At 40.8% G+C, this 22,900-nt stretch overlaps 1 protein-coding gene across 1 annotated transcript in view; it reads right to left on the bottom strand.

Annotated features, from left to right (window-relative positions):
• IMPG2 (interphotoreceptor matrix proteoglycan 2) overlaps positions 1–22,900 on the bottom strand; it is a 95,887-nt gene that overhangs the window by 44,453 nt on the left and 28,534 nt on the right. Inside the window, exons 9-11 of the mRNA XM_066241674.1 lie at positions 19,884–19,942; positions 17,659–17,679; positions 8,052–8,296 (exon numbers count right to left, since the gene is read on the bottom strand). Coding sequence (XP_066097771.1) covers positions 8,052–8,296; positions 17,659–17,679; positions 19,884–19,942 — 325 coding nt within the window. The remainder of the gene's footprint in view (positions 1–8,051; positions 8,297–17,658; positions 17,680–19,883; positions 19,943–22,900) is intronic.

Raw genomic sequence — 22,900 nt, 5'->3', positions numbered from 1 at the left:
GTCTATTTTTGTTTATACACACACAGACACTTGGTCTATTTTTGTTTATACACACACACACACTTGGTCTATTTTTGTTTATACACACACACACACTTGGTCTATTTTTGTTTATGCACACACAGACACTTGGTCTATTTTTGTTTATACACACACACACACTTGGTCTATTTTTGTTTATACACACACACACACTTGGTCTATTTTTGTTTATGCACACACACACACTTGGTCTATTTTTGTTTATACACACACACACACTTGGTCTATTTTTGTTTAGACACACACATACACTTGGTCTATTTTTGTTTATACACACACACACACTTGGTCTATTTTTGTTTATGCACACACATACACTTGGTCTATTTTTGTTTATGCACACACACACACTTGGTCTATTTTTGTTTATGCACACACATACACTTGGTCTATTTTTGTTTATACACACACATACACTTGGTCTATTTTTGTTTATGCACACACACACACTTGGTCTATTTTTGTTTAGACACACACATACACTTGGTCTATTTTTGTTTAGACACACACATACACTTGGTCTATTTTTGTTTATGCACACACATACACTTGGTCTATTTTTGTTTAGACACACACATACACTTGGTCTATTTTTGTTTATGCACACACATACACTTGGTCTATTTTTGTTTATACACACACAGACACTTGGTCTATTTTGGTTTATACACACACATACACTTGGTCTATTTTTGTTTAGACACACACATACACTTGGTCTATTTTTGTTTATACACACACATACACTTGGTCTATTTTTGTTTATACACACACATACACTTGGTCTATTTTTGTTTATACACACACATACACTTGGTCTATTTTTGTTTAGACACACACAGACACTTGGTCTATTTTGGTTTAGACACACACATACACTTGGTCTATTTTTGTTTATGCACACACATACACTTGGTCTATTTTTGTTTATGCACACACATACACTTGGTCTATTTTTGTTTATACACACACATACACTTGGTCTATTTTTGTTTATACACACACATACACTTGGTCTATTTTTGTTTATACACACACAGACACTTGGTCTATTTTGGTTTATACACACACACACACTTGGTCTATTTTGGTTTATACACACACACACACTTGGTCTATTTTTGTTTATACACACACACACACTTGGTCTATTTTTGTTTAGACACACACATACACTTGGTCTATTTTTGTTTATACACACACACACACTTGGTCTATTTTTGTTTAGACACACACATACACTTGGTCTATTTTTGTTTATACACACACACACACTTGGTCTATTTTTGTTTAGACACACACATACACTTGGTCTATTTTTGTTTATACACACACATACACTTGGTCTATTTTTGTTTATACACACACATACACTTGGTCTGTTTTTGTTTATACACACACATACACTTGGTCTATTTTTGTTTAGACACACACAGACACTTGGTCTATTTTGGTTTAGACACACACATACACTTGGTCTATTTTTGTTTAGACACACACATACACTTGGTCTATTTTTGTTTATACACACACATACACTTGGTCTATTTTTGTTTATACACACACATACACTTGGTCTATTTTTGTTTATACACACACAGACACTTGGTCTATTTTGGTTTATACACACACACACACTTGGTCTATTTTGGTTTAGACACACACATACACTTGGTCTATTTTTGTTTATGCACACACATACACTTGGTCTATTTTTGTTTATACACACACATACACTTGGTCTATTTTTGTTTATGCACACACATACACTTGGTCTATTTTTGTTTATACACACACAGACACTTGGTCTATTTTGGTTTAGACACACACACACACTTGGTCTATTTTGGTTTATACACACACACACACTTGGTCTATTTTTGTTTATACACACACACACACTTGGTCTATTTTTGTTTATACACACACATACACTTGGTCTATTTTTGTTTATACACACACATACACTTGGTCTGTTTTTGTTTATATACACACATACACTTGGTCTATTTTTGTTTATGCACACACAGACACTTGGTCTATTTTTGTTTATGCACACACATACACTTGGTCTATTTTTGTTTATACACACACATACACTTGGTCTATTTTTGTTTATGCACACACATACACTTGGTCTATTTTTGTTTATACACACACAGACACTTGGTCTATTTTGGTTTATACACACACACACACTTGGTCTATTTTGGTTTATACACACACATACACTTGGTCTATTTTTGTTTAGACACACACATACACTTGGTCTATTTTTGTTTATACACACACATACACTTGGTCTATTTTTGTTTATACACACACATACACTTGGTCTGTTTTTGTTTATATACACACATACACTTGGTCTATTTTTGTTTAGACACACACAGACACTTGGTCTATTTTGGTTTAGACACACAGACACACACACATACAAAGCCTAGGTGGTAGCTGCCCCAAAACATAAAGGCTTCTTGCCCTTTTATAGCATGTCGCAGTTGCAGAGGCTATAAAAATGCATCACTGTTAGTACTGCCTCTCATTTGCAGGTTTCCCTCCTTGGCAGCTGGTACTTCTACTATGCAGTCACTTCAGTAAAGTATCCTCTGTGGACATTTTTAAAAATTAAACTACCGGCCCTGGCCGGTTGGCTCAGCGGTAGAGCATCGGCCTGGCGTGCGGGGGACCCGGGTTCGATTCCCGGCCGGGGCACATAGGAGAAGCGCCCATTTGCTTCTCCACCCCCCACCCCCTCCTTCCTCTCTGTCTCTCTCTTCCCCTCCTGCAGCCAAGGCTCCATTGGAGCAAAGATGGCCCAGGCGCTGGGGATGGCTCCTTGGCCTCTGCCCCAGGCGCTAGAGTGGCTCTGGTCCCGGCAGAGCGACGCCCCGGAGGGGCAGAGCATCGCCCCTGGTGGGCGTGCCGGGTGGATCCCGGTCGGGCGCATGCTGGAGTCTGTCTGACTGTCTCTCCCCGTTTCCAGCTTCAGAAAGAAAAAGAAAGAAAAAAAAAATTAAACTACCAAGTAGAGAAATTGTGGAGAAGTAAACATGAAGTAGCAAGGAAGTTAACAGGACACAGTGTCCCTGATGAGTTAAGCTCGTGCAGGCTGGTAACCGGATTCAACAAGCTTTAGTCTCAGGTTGACTAGGTCACTCTCTAACTTATAAATTCAGTGGAGTCAGCCTCTCCTTGCTGATCCCAGATCTGCCTGTTGATTTTGTTTTTTCTGTTTGTTATTTTTTTATTAAATCATATTTTAAACTTTTCAATTAAAATGGACATACATTATAATATTCGTTTCAGGTGTACACCCATGATTGGACATACATAACCTACTAAGTGATCATCCTGATAAATCTCATACCCATCTGACATCATACATAGTTATTAGGATATTATTGATTATATTCCCTATGCTATACTTTATAACCCCAAGAGTGTTCTGTAACAACCAATTTGTATTTCTTAATCCCTTCAGCTTTCTCACACATTCCCCAAATTCCCCTCCCTTCTGGCAACTGTCAATCTGTTCTCTGTATCTGTGAATCTGTTTCTGTTCTGCTTCTTTTGTTTTGTTTTATTATTTTTATTCATTCGTTGATAGATCTGTATTTGTTGCCATTTTATTGTTCATACAGTTTGTCATTTCTTCTTCTTCTTCTCCTGCTCTTCTTCTTATTAAAGAAGACCCTTTAACATTTCTTGTAATACTGGTCTGATGGTGGTGAACTCCTTTCGCTTTCCCTTGTCCGGGAAGCTCTTCACATGTCCTTTGATTCTTTTTTTTTTTTTTTTTTTTTTTTTTAAATAAATTTTTATTAATGATAATGGGATGACATTAATAAATCAGGGTACATATATTCAAAGAAAACATGTCTAGGTTATTTTGTCATCAAATTATGTTGCAAACCCCTCGCCCAAAGTCAGATTGTCCTCCGTCACCCTCTATCTAGTTCTCTGTGCCCCTCCCCCTCCCCCTAACTCTCTCCCTGATTCTAAACAACAGCTTTGCTGGGTGGAGTAGTCTTGGTTGTAGGTCCTTGAGTTTTCATCACTTTGAGTATTTCTTGCCAATCCCTTCGGGCCTGCAAGGTTTCTCTTGAGATATAAGTTAACAGTCTTATGGAAGCTCCCTTGTAGGTAACTAACTGCTTTTCTCCTACTTATGTTAAAATCCTTCCTTTGTCTTTAACTTCCTGTATATTAATTATAATCTGTCTTGGTGTGGGCTTCTTTGGGTTCATCCTGTTTGGGACTCTTTGTGTTTCCTGGACTTGTATGTCTATTTTCTTCACTCAGGGCAGTTTTCTCTCATTATTGTTTCAAATAGGTTTTCAATTTCTTGCTCTCTCTTTTGTTCTTCCAGCACTCCCATGATGCAAATGTTGGTAAGTTTGAAGTTGTTCCTAACTATCCTCAATTTCTTTTATTTTTTCTTTTTGCTGTTTGGTGTTTTGTTTTGTTTTTAGTGAGAAAGAGAAAGAGAGAAAGAAGGGGGGAGTAGTAGGAAACATCAACTCATAATCATTGTTTCTCATATGTGCCTTGACCAGGAAACCTGGGGTTTCAAACCGGCAACCACAGAATTCCAGGTTGAGGCTGTATTCACTGTGTCAGGCTCTTTTTGCTGTTTTAATTAGGTGTTTTTTTTACTTCCTTATATTCCAAATCTCTAATTTTTTTTCTACATTTTAAATTTATTAATTGATTTTAAAGAGACAGAGAAAGGAGAGGAGAGGGAGAGAGAAGGAAGCATTCATCTGTCATTCCACTTAGTTGTGCATGTTAGTTGCTTCCTGTATGCGCCTGACTAGGGATCAAACCCACAATCTTGGCATTTCAGTCAATGTTCTGACTGAGCTAAACAGCTGGAGTCTCATTTTGTTTTATTTCTGAATACTATGTCTTTATATGGATGTACCACAATTTGTCTACCTATTGAAGGATATATATTGGTTGTGTACAGGTTTTTGTGGAAACAGAATTCTCAAATTAATTGGGTAAATAGGCACAAGTACAGTTACTAGATTGTATGGTTAAGACTATGTTTATGCAAGAAAGTACCCAATTGTCTTCCAAAGTGGTGTACTGTTTTGCATTCCCATCAGCAATGTATGATAGTTCCTGTTGCTTCACATCCTTGCTAACATCTCGTGTTACCAGCTTGTTGGGTTTGAGCCATTCTAATAGATGTATAGTGGTATCTCATTGTTTTAAATTGCAATTCCCTAATAACATATGATGGTGTCTTTCATATGTTTATTTGCCACCTGTATATCCAAATCTCTAATTTGATCCTAGGCTTCATCTTCTCCACTGTAGATGCCCTGTAATGTACTCTTCATTTCAGTTCATGTATTTTTCATTCTGACTGGTTCGTCCTTTTTATGTTTTCTATCTCTGTTTTTATGTCTCCTACCTCTTTATTGAAATTCTCACTAAGTTCATCTACTCTTCTCTAAGCTCACTGAGAATTTCTATAACCAGTGTTTTGAATTCTGTATCTGGTAGATTACTTGTCTCCATTTTGATTTTTTTATGGAGACTTGTTCTCCTCTTGCATTTGAGACATCTTCTTTCGTCTTCTCTCTCTGGCAGCCTCTCTGTGTTTGTATTGTATGTATTAGAGCTGCTACATCTCCCAAGCTTGGTAGAGAGGCCTAACATAGTAGGTGTTCTGTAAGGTGCAGTGACACAGCCTCCCCGATCACCCAAGGTGGGCAATCAAGTTGTGCCTCCTGTGTGGACTGTGTACACCCTCTTGTTGTAGTTAATTTCTGGTGGCACACTAATGGGAGGGATTTATCCTCAACTTAATCAGCTGTAGGAACTGGCTGTGATCACCAACCACCAACCTTTGACCACTATGGAAAATCAGCCTTGCTAGGGCCCACCCCACAGAGCTTGACTTACTCTAGCAGGACTCTGGTGCCCACTGAGCTCACCCCTTGAGTGTGTCACTTTTGGAGGTGGTTGGATGGTGGTGCTTCAACTGAGTCTGAGGCTGTCCATTGGGTGTACTGGCTCTGGGGCCTCCCAGAAGGTACAGACCAAGGTCAGCTGCTGCTTGTGTTCTGCCTGGGGGCCACCCACATGAGCTACAAAGCAATCTTCAGATGTTGCTACTTGTGCTAGGCTTAGAGGTACCCTGAAAACACCAAGCTGTGAACCAAGGCTGGCTGCTGCTGGTACAGGGGTTGGGGCTTCTCAGCAAGAGGGTGGGCACACTGAGGCCAGATGTTGCTTGTTTGAAAGATTTTAGGAAAATCTGAAGCATGAGCCAAGACAGGCTATTCATATGGAAGAGCCACTGGAAACGGCTTGGGTGGGCTGAGAAGTTGGGTGGGATGGGGCCTCAGGGAATAAACAGGGCAGGGTAAACAATATGAGCCACATTGATGGAGTCGGATATGGTATCTGCCTGCCAGGTCTGTGGGGGAGGGCTCATCAAAGGAACAATGATTGCCTCTGCCAGCACTTCTGTCTGGGAGAAAGCTTCCTTCCCTCCAACCCCCTACCCCCAAATCTTGAACTGATGCCAGACAACCCAGTTCCTTCCTGTTTGTCTCTGGTGCCTTTACAGCTGTTGCCCCATCCCAGGAAGCTCAGAGGGAGTGAGTCCAAGTAATTCCCCAATGAGCCCTTTAGGAGGAACTTCCTTGGACTCCAGCAGCCTTCCATCTCACTCAGCTACAATCCCTGCTATTCTTTACAGCCAGAAGTTATGGTGACTTCTCTTCCTGGCACTAGAACCCTGGGCTTGGGACCCTGGTGTGGGGTTTGGACCGCTCGCTTCTCAGAGTGTACCTCTGAAGCCAAGATATCTCCTGATTTTTACCTGCCATATGTGGGTGTGGGACCAGTCTGCTTCTTGTCTCTGCCCCACCTACCAGTTTTGATATGGCTTCTTTTTTAATTCCCTAGTTGTAGGATTAACATTCAGTCAGATCTCAAGCATTTCTGAATGACGGTTTTCTGTGGTTTGACTGTAATTTTGATGTGCTTGTAGGAGGAGACAAGTACCATGTTTACCTACATTGCCATCTTGACCACAAGTTCCACCTGTTGATTTTGGATCATAACTGGATCTCTATGGCTGATGAATTCAAACTTAGTAATGTATTGGATTCTCTGGGATTCTTTCTACCCAGCACCTGGTATCAGTTCCTTGACCAAGATCTCCATCAACTTTCCTGAGCTGCTCCTGTCCTTCTGCTGCTCCTGTCCTTCTGCTCTTTGGCTCTTAAGCTGACTTGTCCCTGGAGAGTTAGTATCTTGGTTGCTGGGACAGAACTACAGCCTGTTTCGATTCATACTTCCAGGTACTACTTTACTTTTTCTTGTACCTTCTTTCCATATCTCTAAACTATTTCTAAATATACTGCTGTTCCCCACAAAGAGTGGCCTTCTGTCTACAATTATTCCAGAGATCCCTTGATTAATCTAACCAAAACAGCTGCCAGGCAGCCCTGGCCACTTTGTTCAGTGGTAGAGCATCAGCCTGGAGTGTAGATGTCCCGGGTTTGATTTCCAGTCAGAGCACATAGGAAAAGTGACCATCTGCTTCTCCACTCCTCCTCCTTCCCCATTTCTCTTTATCTCTCTCTATCTCTCTCTTCCCCTCCCATAGCCATGGCTCGATTTCTTAGAGTACAATAGCCTCAGGCACTGAGTATGGCTCCTTAGAGCCTCCACCTCAGGCACTAAAAATAGCTGGATTGTGAGCATGACCCCAGGTGGACAGAGCATCAGTCCCAAATGGGGTTGCCCAATGGATCCCAGTGGGGTGCATGCAGGAATTTATCTCTCTATCCCCCCTCCTCTCACTTGGAAAAGAAGGGAATAAAAAAAACATAGCAGCTGCATGGCTAACGTTTCATTCATATCAGGATGGCTCCTAGCTCATCAGGACCACATGTATTAAGGGAAATTCACTTTCACCAGAGCATACCAGAAAAGGAACTATAACTATATAAGGGCTTCATGAATGATATCAAACTCACCATTGATAAGCTGAAGGGAGTCAGGATCTGGATTCAGAGAGGAGTTCCCCAACAGAAAGTTCTGATGCAGTGTCTCCGCAATATAATCTCTGAAGTTACTAATTGTATAAACAGCAGTGGGCTTATCATCCAGTTCCACAAGACCATGGTTTTCTACCTTGTTGGAGTGAAGGCTGATTAGGTCCCAGGTAGTATTGCTGATGGCCTCTCCATTGAAGCTAACTGCATAGTGAACATCTATGCCACTATGGATGAAAGAGAGAACAGATTAGGCCCTGCCAAGGACGCACAAAGGAAGGAGAAAACCAACATTAGACCTAGAGGGAAAGTCTCAGAAAGCACGGTTTCCATCACCACTCCCCAAATTCTGGGCAACCTTCTGCCATCCCCGCTTTCTTCCTGGAGAACAGAGGGTCAGCGCTCTAAGAACATAAAAAGAGTTCTAAGGAGGTCACAGAGGCCGCCTCGCAGAATACCGGAGCTCATTCTTGCCCCACATTCTTACCCTTTCTCCTCTCCACTGTCAGCCTGCCATCCCCTTTCCTTATTAGCATTTTTCCTCCCCAATTTAAAACAGAAGAAAACAAAAAACCTTCTAACTCCACCCAACAATGTCTTTTTATTATTATTGTTGAATGAATTATATACTCCACAATAGGGAATGAAGCAATGAAGAAACTTAATTACTATGAACTAACTCATCATTATTTATTGTGGAAGGAAAATATGAAATACTTGGAAATAAAGCAAATTGATGACATGATTTTTTTAAACATCATGCTAGAATACTTACTAATGTGACAGTTATTTAAATCTCAGGAGACATACCCCCTTTTTTTTTGGTAGCACAGACAACTTACTGTCCTATAAAGTTTAATGCTAAATTCTAAAAAAACCTCTAAAATATAATTTTTCTTTTGGCCTGATAGAATAACTCTATAGTTTATGAGTTTACTATCTTATAGGGCATTAATCAACTTTGTATCTAACCTACTATTCTTCCCCAATTAGTCATATAAATTTCTGTTTTTCAAATTCTCTAGAAACTCATCTACATTCTCATTTTCTGCTGGCTCCCTCATTAATGAGTTAAAACCTTGACAAATGTTAACACATAATTTTGTCTTAAATTGGCTTTTTTCACTATCTACTTTTCCATGAGCAAAAGAAAAGAAAATACCTTGAAATAAAGGATAGGGTAGCCCTGGCCAGTTGGCTCAGTGACAGGGCATCGGCTCGGCATATGGACGTCCCAGGTTTGATCCCCAGTCAGGGCACACATGAGAAGTGACCATCTGCTTTTCTCCTATCCCTCTCCCCCTTCTCTTCCTCTTCCCCTTCCATAGCCAATGGCTTGATTGGTTTGAGTGTCAGCCCCTGGTGCTGAGGATGGCTCAGTTGGTCTGAGCACATCAGCTTCAGGTACTAAAAATAGCTCAGTTAATTCAAGCATGGCCCCAGACAGGGGTTGCTGGGTAGATCCCAGTCCAGACACATGTGGGAATCTCTCTCACTATCTCCTCTCTTCTCATTTAAAAAAAAAAAAAAAGAATAGAGTAAAAATCAGTAGGAATTGATGTGTCATTAGATCATTTTTTTTAACTAACCATTTTGGAGAAGTAATATCACAATATAAAATTAAGCCAATAGGAATTCTTTTTCTAAATGCTAACTCAGATTTCTCTAACAACTAAAAGCTAAGATTTTGTAAATGCTTACAACATGACAGTCATTTCACATACTTTATCTCATTGAACGTTCATAATAATCTTATAAAAATTTTATTATCATCAGATTATTGTTGAAGAAACTGAGCTTTCAAAAATATAATAGAACAAGTGCTGGTGAGGATATGGAGAAAAGGGAACCCTCCTGCACTGCTGGTGGGAATGCAGACTGGTGCAGCCACTGTGGAAAACAGTATAAAGATTCCTCAAACAGTTAAAAATGAAACTGCCTTTTGACCCATTGATTCCACTTCCTGGAATACAGCTGAAGAAATGCGATCACTAATTCAAAAGAATATAAGCACCCCTATGTTCACTGCAGCATCGTTTACAGGAGCCAAGATTTGGAAGCAGCCCAAGCGTCCTTCAATAGTGGATAGAAAAGCTGTGGCACATTTACATAATGGCATACAGCTAGTGCTCGACTTACGACCACCATTGGTTCCGACAGACTGGTTGTAACACAATTTGGTCCTAAGTTGAGTAGGCTATATGTACAGTACTGTGAAATGATATTATAAAAATCTTTAAGTCATATTTTATCATAATTTTCTTTCATTATTGTACCGAGTCTGGGATAACAGTTGAAATGGTGCACGCGAAGATGGTAGTGCTGCCGGAAGCTGGTCTGCACTGTGCTACGTCCAGCTGGGCAATGCCTGCACTGTCAGATGCGGAGCAGTCGTGGCTAGTGATTGTGGTCATAAAGTCAGATGGTCGTGGCCCTGGCCGGTTGGCTCAGCGGTAGAGCATCGGCCTGGCGTGTGGGGGACCCGGGTTCGATTCCCGGCCAGGGCACATAGGAGAGGCACCCATTTGCTTCTCCAACCCCCCCCTCCTTCCTCTCTGTCTCTCTCTTCCCCTCCCGCAGCCAAGGCTCCATTGGAGCAAAGATGGCCCGGGCGCTGGGGATGGCTCCTTGGCCTCTGCCCCAGGCGCTAGAGTGGCTCTGGTCGCCACAGAGTGACGCCCCAGAGGGGCAGAGCATCGCCCCCTGGTGGGCAGAGCGTCGCCCCTGGTGGGCGTGCCGGGTGGATCCCGGTCGGGCGCATGCGGGAGTCTGTCTGACTGTCTCTCCCCGTTTCCAGCTTCAGAAAAATACAAAAAAAAAAAAAAAAAAAAAAAAAAAAAAAAAAAGTCGGATGGTCGTAAGTTGCATAGGTCGTAAGTTGATCAATACCTGTACTACTCAGCCATAGAAAAGACGGAAATCTTACCCTTTGCGACAGCATGGATGGATCTGGGGAGCATTATGCTAAGTGAAATAAGCCAGTCAGAAAAAGACAAATCGTGCACAATTCCACTCATATGTAGAATCTCATGAACAATATAAACTAACAAACAAACTAGAAACAGACTCAGAGAGCAGGCTGACAGCTGTCAGAGGGGAGCTGAGGGGTTGAGTGGGATGGTAGAGGGATTAAGCAAAAAAGAAGAAAAAGAGAAAAAACTCTGGCCTGGGAGAACAGTGTGGTGACTGCCGCTGGGAGGGGATGAGGGGAGGTGGCAGAGGGCATGGGGGGTAAATGGCGATGGGCAGAGACTAGACATGGAGGGGTGAACACACAGTGCAGTGTAGAGATCATGCCTTGTGGAACTGTGTACCTAAAACCGCTATAATTTTGTTAACTAGTGTCACCCCAATAAGAAACATATTTTGGGGTGTGCAGCAGAATTTTAGTAATTAGTTCATGTGCACCATGAGATGAAAAAGGTTGAAAATTGCTGCCCTAGGCATGGTCACCAAACCACGGCTCACGAGCTACATGCAACTCTTTGGCCCCTTGAGTGTTTAGCAAAGGCCAGCTTAGGAGTACCCTAATTAAGTTAATAACAATGCACCTACCTATATAGTTTAAGTTTAAAAAATTAGGCTCTCAAAAGAAATTTCAGTCGTTGTACTGTTGATATTGGGCTCTGCTGACTAACGAGTTTGCCACCCACTGCTGGAGGAAAGAACACCACCTTCCCAAACACAGATGTGTGATGAAAACAATTTGCCACTTTCAGACATCCTGTAGGAGCAAAATGACTCCCAAATCAATGCAGAAAAACAAATTAAGTACTTATTCCTCTGAACTTATACATTTTTATATATTCCTTGATTACAGCCTTTGTTGTTTTGAAAAAGATTTTGTTACAGTGACTGCCTTTCGGTTTCTTCTTGAGTTTCTATTCCCAATGTTCTGCTTGGTACCTGGGACCGAGGGGTACCTAGTGCCAGAGAAATGAACAGAAATCTATACTTATCTGAATATACAAAGAAACTTCAGCCTAATAAAGGTATTTACAAGTCTAAAGAAAATGTATCAACATAATGACAATGGTGTCATCAAGTCTTGGAAAAAGGGAATTAGTCAACTAATGTATATTACCATATAGTAGAACCCTTCTCACCCCAGTGTACTGTGTCTTCCTCATAAGACAGATCCCGAGACTGTACACAGTTAGCATAGCTTGATGATACTGGCCACTAAAATCCGCAACTTCCTTTTTCTGAGTTCAGGTTTGCAAAGGAAACTTTCGATTGTAAGTGCCTACATATTTTCCTATGGGAAAAGAATGCGTGAGCCAGCCAATGCAGTAATTGGTCAATTAGACTTTGCTTTAAACGGACCCCACAGCATCCCAGAGAATGCAGTGTATTTTGTGGTTTGGTAAGATAAACTGGTCTTAAGAGACCTCTCTTTTGGAGCACTACGTCCTTCGCCTGCCATTCGAGCAGACAGGCCTCTTTGGATTTCCTGTCTCCTCACTCTGAGTAACTTCAATAAGGTTTTCCTCCCAGACCTAATAAGCTACCACTTCAACGGGGTGGTTTGGGCACTTTAAAATGGTAACTGAGTGTTTTGACACCTGAGGCTCTAAGTGGTAAGATATCTGTTTGTCATCTATAATGTCCTTCACCCACTTAACTTTTCATGTCAGAATATGTTGATTCATGGGTAATTCCTGATCTTTTTTGTAAAGAAATAAATTCAGTAAAACATGCTAAAATATCCAAATGGTGGCTCCAAGGTGGACTAAAACAGTAAGAGAGACACCTACTGGCCAGAGCTCACCACATCCCATGTGTCCCAAGCATACAGTAATTCAATAAATATAATATATTTGAAAATAATGAAAAATCAAATGGACAATTTCATTCACTAACACAGCCAGATAAGAAAATTGAACACAGACCACTTAAATGACAGTATGTGATACTCCTGACTTAATCCAAAGGATTTTTAGTCTCTAAATATGAAAGAATAATGTTTTACCCTAAAGAGCCTACGTATTATCTTCATACAATTGTGTGTTCAGAGTATTCATTTAGGGGCACTGCTTCACAGCCAAACCACAATTCTGTGAGGATGTATATGCTCTTCCCAGCTCTGTGGAATGGACCATGCCTGTCTACAGAAGGATGAGCTTCTCTTTGGAGTCTTTGCACACCTATGAATATATTAACATGGCTCTAACACAGAAAACGGTGATAAGGAAAAAATAGAAAAGAAAATAAAGGTTGTACCAGTAAGCACTAGAGTTGGTTTCTGGACTAAGAGAAAATTAGAGGATAGATAAGCCTTAATGGGAGCCTATTATGTGTCTTAGAGATGACTTGTAAATATTATATGGAGAAAATCACGAGAAATATTCCTGGATCAAGAAATCTATGCAAATCAGGCAGTCAGACTTGGATCTCTGGACCTTTTACTGGCAAAATAAAATTTGTCTTCCAAATGTTTCCCTTCAATATCTGAAAATAACACTTCTATTATAATCTACCTGGTCTAGTGAGAATTAAAATTCATTAAAGAACATAAAAATCCTCAGAGAGATGCTGCAGTTTATCACCATGCTTTTATCTTGGAAAGAGAACTCAAAGAAATGCTTGCAGTATCAGAAAAGCATCTATTCTTAGGGCTGAGAACTTTCCTGTGACCCAGAACAGACTGAGTTCTGGCATTGCAAATGGAGTACAGAGATTTCTCATGATGAAGGATAGAATAAAAAAGAGCCAAGGGGCTGAGGAAGTACCTAAGAGCAAAGTGCGCACCGGTAGACAAAACATTATGTGGTTGAAGGAAGCTTTGCTGGCTGTTGGCACTAACAACTCTAAGGTCACCACGTATCATCCATCATCTTCCATCTTTCAAACTAGACTGAAACAGCTGCTTTAAAGAGGAAAGTTCCTCTGTGTGACAGCTATTTCCAGAGATTTTAGTCATGTGGAGATGAAATTTACCCTTTCTCATTACCTCACCTCAAAAGCCCTTGTTGGCTGTTTGAAATGAGCAGATTTTTTGGATACACTTTTTAAAAAAATATTTTATTTATTGATTTTAGAGGAAGAAGAGAGAGAAATATGGAGGAGCAGGAAGCATCAACTTGTAGTTACTTCCCATACGTGCCTTGACCAGGCAAGCCCGGGCCTTTGAACCAGCGACCTCGGCTTTCCAGGTCAATGTTCTATCCACCACAGGGCAGGCAAAATGTGCAGATTTTAAATAGAAAAAGTAATTCAATCACTTAAGATGAACCAAAACAGGCCCTGGCCAGTTGGCTCAGAGGTAGAGTGTCAGCCTGGCATGTGGATGTCCCGAGCTCGATTCCCTGTCAGGGTACATAGGAGAAGCAACCATTTGCTTCTCCACCGCTTTCTTTCCCCTTCTCTCTCTCTCTCTCTCTCTCTCTCTCTCTGTTTCTCTTTCCCTCCAGCAGCCATGGCTCGACTGGTTCCAGAGCATCAGCCCTGGGCACTGAGGATGGCTTTGTGGAGCTTCTGCCTCAGGCACTAAAAATAGCTCTATTGTGAGCATGGCCCCAGATAAGTAGAGCATCCTCCCCAGATAGGGGTTGCCCAGTGAATCCTGGTTGGGGCGTATGTAGGAGTCTGTCTCTCTATTTTCCCTCCTCTCACTTGGAAAAGAATAAAAATAAATAAATAAATAAATAAATAAATAAATAAATAAATAAATTTTAAACAATTAACCAAAATAAAGACATTTCAGAGAAACTCAGATATCCTTTCTATGAAACGTCTATTAGGAAAAATACACATACAAAATCTGGAGCTGAATTTTAAAGTGGGCATACCAGGCAAACATATTGTTGATTTAATTCAAATGAGACCTACTAACTTAAAATAATTTGTGCATCTTGTAAGGGTTTATACAAAGCAAATAGAAAATTTCAGGTGCATATAAATGTTTATGTTTATAATATATTGTTATTTTTATAACATATAACATTTATAACCATTTAGATAAAGATTATATGTCTATAAATAAACTATTTCTGTGCACACACTCATTCATACACAGCTCAGAATAAATGTATACCAATTCCTGGCCAGGGCACACAGGAGAAGCGCCCATCTGCCTCTCCACCCCTCCCCCTCTCCTTTCGCTCTATCTCTCTCTTTCCCTCGTGCAGCTAAAGCTCCATTGAAGCAAAGTTGGCCCAGGTACTGAGGATGGCTCCATGGCCTCCACCTCAGGCGCTAGAATGGCTCCAGTTGCAACAGAGCAACGCCCCAGACGGGCACAGCATCGCCCCATAGTGGGCTTGCTGGGTAGACCCTGGTAGGGCACATGAGGGAGTCTGCCTCTCTGCCCCCCTGCTCTCATTTCAGAAAAATGCAAAATATATATGTATATATATACACCAAAAAGTTATGAATGCATTTCATCAACTGCCTAACACCTGACAATACTGAACAGTTTTGGAAACTGTGCCTAGGTTAACAATTTTATTATAAAATCTGATGACTTCATATTGAATTGTTGTCTGTGTCCCTTGAGAGGACTTAGCACTCAGCAACTTGATACCATTCTTTTCATCAGAGGGTAACATCAAAGTTTACATTGTTGCCTGACCTGTGGTGGCGCAGTGGGATAAAGCATCAACCTGGAACACTGAGGTCGCCGGTTCGAAACCCTGGGCTTACCTGGACAAGGCACAATGGGAGTTGATGCTTCCTGCTCCTCCCCGTTCTCTCTCCCTCCCTCCCTTCCTCTCTCTCTCTCTCTTTCTCTCTCTCTATCTCTCTCTCTCATTCTCTCTCCTTTCTGAGAAATTAAATAAAGTCTTTAAAAAAAAACTTTATGTTGTTTTACATTCTAATTACCCACAATAGAACAGCAATTAAACAATCAGGCTTTTTGGTTAAGTATAGACCATTAACACACACATACTTAGAGTACAGAAACCAAATTCTGATAACCTTGGTCAAAATATCTGATTCCTCCTAGTCATATAACTTATAGAAAATCAATTTGCCTCTCTGATGCAAAATTTCCTCACCACCAAAATAGAATGAATATTAATTCTCATTTTCTTTTTTCTTTTTTTCTTTTTTTTGACAGAAACAGACAAAAAGAGAGAAAGATGAGAGGCATCAATTCATTGCAGCTCCTTAGATGTTTACTGACTGCTTTCGCATGTATGCCTTGACCAGGGGGCTACAGCACAGCGAGTGACCCCTTGCTCAAGCCAGTAACCTTGGCCTCAAACCAGTGACCATGGGGTCATGTCTATGATCCCACGCTCAAGCCAGCAACCCAGCGCTCAAGCTGGTGAGCCTGTCTCAAGCTGGATGAGCCCACACTCAAGCTGGCAACTTCAGTGTTTTGAACCTGGGTCCTCCAGGTCCCCATCCCACGCACTACCGCCTGGTCAGGCTAATTCTCATTCTCACTATCTCACAAGGATATAAGATAGAAAAATAATTTTAAAAAAAATAGAAGAACCAAGACATTGACATATCTCTGAAAGTTCTTTTCATTAGACTGTGTTCCTAGAGAATGGAGACCAACAATTACTCATTTTTGTAGACAGAGGGTTTGCCTAATCAGTAGGTACTTAGTAAATACTTGCTAAAATATAAATGAAAATGAGAAAGTCAGAAAGCCCTTTCCAAATATAAAGTATAACAATGGAGGAGCATTACTGTATCTCTAAATATGCCCATATTTAGCCAATAAAGATACTTCATAAATTCTATATTATACTTATCAATCTACCAAGGGAAAGTAAATTTTCAATAAGTTTGGAATCCAAAGGCAAAAAATGACAAGCAACCTTCCCAAGGGGCATTGACTATGCTTTTCTAGTACATACACTGCCTCTCGAAATTCTAGAGAGCAGCTGTCTGAGCAAATGAACTCATGGAGATCAGCTGTCTCCCCTTCACTCACCACGCAAAGTAACACTTGATTACATAACTGAATGCACAGCATACTTAAAGTGTTTACATGATGCCAGTTTTAATTCCTATTTTAAATTAAGTGTAACTCAATAAAGGTGTGGCAAAAGTAGGTTTACAATTTTTCAGACAAAATATAACATAATAATGAATAAACAATGAACTTTTGCATACTCACAACTATAAACCTACTTTTACCTCACCCTCTATTTAAAAGTACTTATCATTTATCAGCCTACAACAGGGGTCTGTAAACTACTGCCTGTGAGCTAAATGCAACCCCATCACTGAGTTGCTGGATTTTATATTTTTAAATGGTTGGGGGAAAAAAATCAAAAGAAGAACAATATTTTGTGACATATGAAATTTATATTTCAGTGTCCTTAGACTTGTTGAAACACAGCCACTCTCTTTCGTTACCAATGGATTGCCTATGTCTACTCTCACCTGACAGCAGCCGAGCTGAGTGGCTGCAACAGAGACCGTATGGCCTGGAAAGCTTGGAATATTTACTAGCTGACTTTTAACAGAAAAAAAATTGTCAACCCCTGATCTGTACGGAGACAGATACTGATACTGGAAGTGCTAAAGTATTGAGCCAGGCTCCCTTGATCGTAGATCTAACAGTATTTTCTTCACTGACTCCTCATTCATCGGATAGTGTAGAAAGCATCAAAAAGTACGTTACCTGCCATTTTCCTTGGGGGACCTGAAAATAAAAATTGAAAGCGTTGAGCAGAACTTGAAAGTTAGATTTTGTCATATCATTCATCAAAGTACAAGTTCTTGATACATTTCCTCTGAAATGTTTCTTTAAATGGAAATGCTTGCACGGTCTCAGAAGCTGACATATTTCTGTGGACCGAAGGAAGTGAGTAAAGGGGGGGAAGTGTTCTGTTTTAAAATAGTCTTTACTATCCTTAAATTTTATGAAAATGCTTTTCAAAGAATTCATATAAGGTTACCTCTTTATCAATAAACTTTTTCAGAAGCTCAGCAGGGGACTCCAGTAGTTGGCACTGATAAAACTGGGAACACTTTTGGGGAGATGCAATGTGTTATGAAATAAATGAAGAGCAGACCAGGTTATATACAGCAAGGTTTTAAGTCAGGGGCTGGGAAAGGTCAGGACTGACTAACCTATAGGAGATTACATGGCCTTAATATATATTTATTTATTTCATGTAACACTTAATAGAACTTCCCGTGTGCCAGGAACAATGCTAAGCATTTTGCAAAAATTAATTCATTTAATCTTCATTAAGACTTATTAAGGACCATCAGTATCCCCATATTATAGGTAAAGAAGCTGAGGAACAAAAAAGCTAAATCATTTACTTAAAGTATTTCAAAGTTATTTTTTTAATAAAATAGAATTAATAGATAAATGGTCTTTTTCATACAAATGAGAAGTTAAGGCTTAGTAGTTTACCCTAAGTCATCGAGCCAGAAGTGCTGATGGCAGGATCTGAACTGAGGCAGGTAGACTCCGAAGACTACGCCGCCTTTCCTGGGCTGCCAAGTGAGAGAACCCCACACACCAACCGGTTCCCAGCTGAGTGGTAGTCACAGCTGGAGGCAGAGTTTGTGGAAAGTGCTAAGGTTGGGCTGGGGAGACTGGTCACTGGTGTTGGAGTAGATGGAGGGTCAGCTTACCATGCTTGCCCTGCCCCCTGCACCAGTAACCACCCGAGTGTCCATACGTAAATCACGTAAATTCCCAGGGCTCTGGTTTACTTATTAGAAACAATGAGGATGAAAATAAAAAACCTCATAGCATGGCTGCTGGGACTAAATGAATTAGTATAGACAGAAAACCTGGTACACTATCAATGCTATGTAAGTGATTGCTATTATTTCTGGTAAACCCAGATGTTGTAACAAGAATAGGTCAAAGTTGTTGACACGGAATTATGCTGTCAGGTTACATGGTGCCCTTGTCCATATTCCACTGTATCCAACTGCTAGGCCACAGCGATCACCCAAATGCCCCAAACCTTCAAAGTACTGAAGGTCACCATCTGCTTCTCCACCCCTCCTACTCCCTCTTTTCTCTCTTTCTCTCCCTCTCATCACCTCCTGCCAGCATGGCTCGAATGGTTTGAGCAGTTCGGCCCTGGGCACTGAGGATAGCTACATGGACCCTGTGCCTCAGATGCTAAAAATAGTTCTATTGCGAGAATGGACCCAGCTGGACAGGGCATCGGCCCCAGACGGGGGTTGCTGGGTGGATTCTGGTCAGGGCGCATGCAGGAGTCTGTCTTTCTATCTCCCCTCCTCTCACTTGAAAAAGAAGAAATAATAATAATAACAACAACAACAACAACATTTATTCTGAGAGGGCTGAAGAGAAGTGAGCTCAGGAATGTGAAGTGCCTAATACAAAGCATTCACTCAATATTTCACAGGTATTATACAGAGGGTCTTAAGCAGGGAAGAAATGCCTTCAAAAGAAGTCCCTGACTTACTCAGAACTATTATGCTTGAAAAGAAGGTGAATGCAGAGTGGCCTTGCACCAAAACCTCAGGGTCACCTCAGTGGAAGGAACATTGACACTCTTTAGTAGGTCCTTGAGGTCATATCTAATCTAACTTCAAGCTCCTCTCAATGCCAAATAAAAGCAGTGTAACATGTCAGCAGCAAGCTAAGGACATGAATTCCTAAATTCTTACCCTGGCACAACTACAGATCCAATATCTCTCCTTGAATACATTATTTTGCCTTTTTCTGACTCAGTTTCCTCACCTGAAATACTAGAATTAGGAACATAAATTTACCAGATATAACTAACAGTGAATTACATCCTTCAAATAATTTTGAATTATGGCTGTGTACATAACATACACAAAAGGATATTCCACTTGAAATAAAGAGTGCTACTAAACATGCACTTTTAGAGTAAGTCTATTTACCTGAAGTCAAGTACGCGGATGTCCTTGTAGCCCGGTAATCCAACAAATGCATTTTCAACCTGTTAAAAATGAAATTTATAACTATGTAGAAATGTGGAAAAGGAAATAGAGAATAATGCTGTTAGAAGTAGAGTATAAGTGCACTGTTGACAACTAACTTGAATACATACACAGACACACATGGATCAGAAAGTTACTAAAAAACATTACGTTAATGTAGAAAATAATGTTTACCGCAACACATTTGATACATTTTCTTTATCATTGTGATTAAGGTTCCAATGTGCTTTAATATTAATTTTTGTTCTAATTATAAAAAGCATTCTTCTTATTGGCAAAGCACTGTTTTTTCCCTTGGTGATAAAATGTGGGGGGGGGGGAGCATTAGTTTCAAAAGAAGCTACAACAGCACTTTTCAATGTGGCTGGGTTACAAATCTGGCTACAGTGCAAACGGTGACAGGCAGCCAGGTGCTCATTTCCTAAAAGTGTCTTCCCGTGTCTGATTTTTCTTTTTTTTTTTGTATTTTTCTGAAGCTGAAAACGGGAAGAGACAGTCAGACAGACTCCCGCATGCGCCCGATGGGGATCCACCCAGCACGCCCACCAGGGGCGGCACTCTGCCCACCAGGGGGCGATGCTCTGCCCCTCCGGGGCATCGCTCTGCCGCAACCAGAGCCACTCTAGCGCCTGGGACAGAGGCCAAGGAACCATCCCCAGCGCCCGGGCCATCTTTGCTCCAATGGAGCCTTGGCTGTGGGAGGGGAAGAGAGAGACAGAGAGGAAGGAGGGGTGGGGGTGGAGAAGCAAATGGGCGCTTCTCCTACGTGCCCTGGCCATGAATCGAACCCGGGTCCCCCGCATGCCAGGCCGACGCTCTACCACTGAGCCAACCGGCCAGGGCCATGTCTGATTCTTGTTCTTACCGCATACGGGAGCTGTGGACACAGTCCCCATGAGAAAGAAATCTATAGGCCACACTTAGCCCCCAGGAGAGAGGCCTTGTTCGCTGGGTGTCACAAGAGATTATGAAGCAGTGACTGGGAAACTTAATTGGTCAAGAGATCAATTTATGAGCATCATATCTGCAGGATTCAGTTTTATTACTGAGTCTTTAACGTCCATCATGTAAATCAGTATCCACTTAGTGACTGGAGCAGGAAAAAAAGAATTCTAGACTGGACCAAATGGCTAAAATTAATCAGGTTATGCACAAATACAAATGTTTAACAAAATTCAACATTTAACCCACAATGTTTCAGAAGATGCAACAGTCTTGCCAAATAAGTCACTATGAGGCCAACATCAGGATGCAAGTAAGTTGTTAGTGAACTTTGGGAACTCTGTTAGTGGATCTCTAGGCATGGCCTTTCAAAACCAAGTCCTTATATAACCAGGAGAGTGAGATTTTTAAAAGGTCTTGGTTCACAGCAATCCCTCTACTAGGTATATACCCCCCAAACTCAAAAACACTGGTAAGTAAAGACACATGCAGCCCAATGTTCATTACAGCATTATTCACAGTGGCCAAGACATGGAAACAGCCAAAAATCCCTTCAATAGATGATCGGGTAAAGAAGATGTGGTACATATATACCATGGAATACTACTCAGCCATAAGAAATGATGACATGGATCATTTACAGCAATCACGGATGGACCTTGATAACATTATACTGAGTGAAATAATTAAATCAGAAAAACTAAGAACTGTATGATTCCATACATGGGTGGGACACAAAAATGAGACTCAGGGACATGGACAAGAGTGTGGTGGTTACTGGGCAGGGGGGAGGAAGAGAGGAAAGGAAGGGTGTGGGGGGAGGGGAGGGGCACAAAGAAAACCAAACAAAAGGTGACAGAAGACAATTTGACTTTGGGTGATGGGTATACAACATAATCAAATGTCAAAATGACCTTGAGATGTTTTCTCTTAATATATGTACCCTAATTAATCAATGTCACCCCATTAAAATTAATTGTCTAAATAAAAGAAAGTCTTGGTTCAAACAAAACAAACTCACAGATAGAACAAACTGATGGTTGCTGGATGGGAGGGGGGTTGTGGGGTTGGGTCAAAAAGGTGAAGGAATTAAGAAGCACAAATTGGTAGTCACAGAATAATCACGGGGATGTAAAGTACAGCCTAGGGAATGCAGTCAATAATACTGTACTAACTACATATGGTGACAAATGGGTCCTAGATTTATGGGGGTGATCACTTCATAACTTGTATAAATGTCTAACCGCTATGCTGTAGAGCTGAAACTAATATAATAGTGAATGCCAACTGTAAGTGAAATAAACAAAAAAATAAATCTTGATTCACTGGAGATATTCATGCACTAAGGATAAAGAATCCAAACACATGAAACTTTCTGGCCATAATAATTTGCTTTGTTTTATTCTCTGAGAAGAGAGCAGTGCCACAATTCTTAGAGAGAGGGATGGGAATGGATCCTCAGAACAAGTGATCTGAAGACGGAGGGACAAGTCCCAGCTGCTTTTGCTGGCAAAGTGCCCGTGCATATCTCTTATAGAACTAATACTGCCCTGCTCCCAACCATATCATTTTTTGTAAGATTAAAATAAATATAACTGAAAGTCCTCTGTTAACTGCAAAATGCTGTATAATTGCATATTATTATTATTCTAAACCCACTGAGTTTAGAATAATAAACACATACAGTCTAATGGAGTCATCATATCCAGTTACGTACTGTACAGGAGTTCAGTTTGAGAAGTCATTCTATTTTACTCACATCAAGATTAATAATAGGTTCAATGTATTGAATGACTGCTATGTGCCTGGTACTTTGCGATATTACTTCTAATCTTTGCAACAATCCCAAGAGATATATATTTTTCCAATGTTAGAGACGAGAACACTGAGACTCTGAGCTGTCAACTGACTTGCCCAGGCTCACGCATTTGGTGAGTGACTGCATCAGAATTTATTCAGCACCAAATCTCTCCAACACCAAGTCCTATATTCTTCCCGTTGAATTACATGCCTCT

The sequence above is a fragment of the Saccopteryx bilineata genome, chromosome 8, assembly GCF_036850765.1.
Source record: "Saccopteryx bilineata isolate mSacBil1 chromosome 8, mSacBil1_pri_phased_curated, whole genome shotgun sequence".
NCBI classification, from domain to species: Eukaryota; Metazoa; Chordata; class Mammalia; order Chiroptera; family Emballonuridae; genus Saccopteryx; species Saccopteryx bilineata.
Note: the sequence above shows the minus strand (reverse complement) of the source record. Positions and strands in the feature narration are given on the sequence as shown.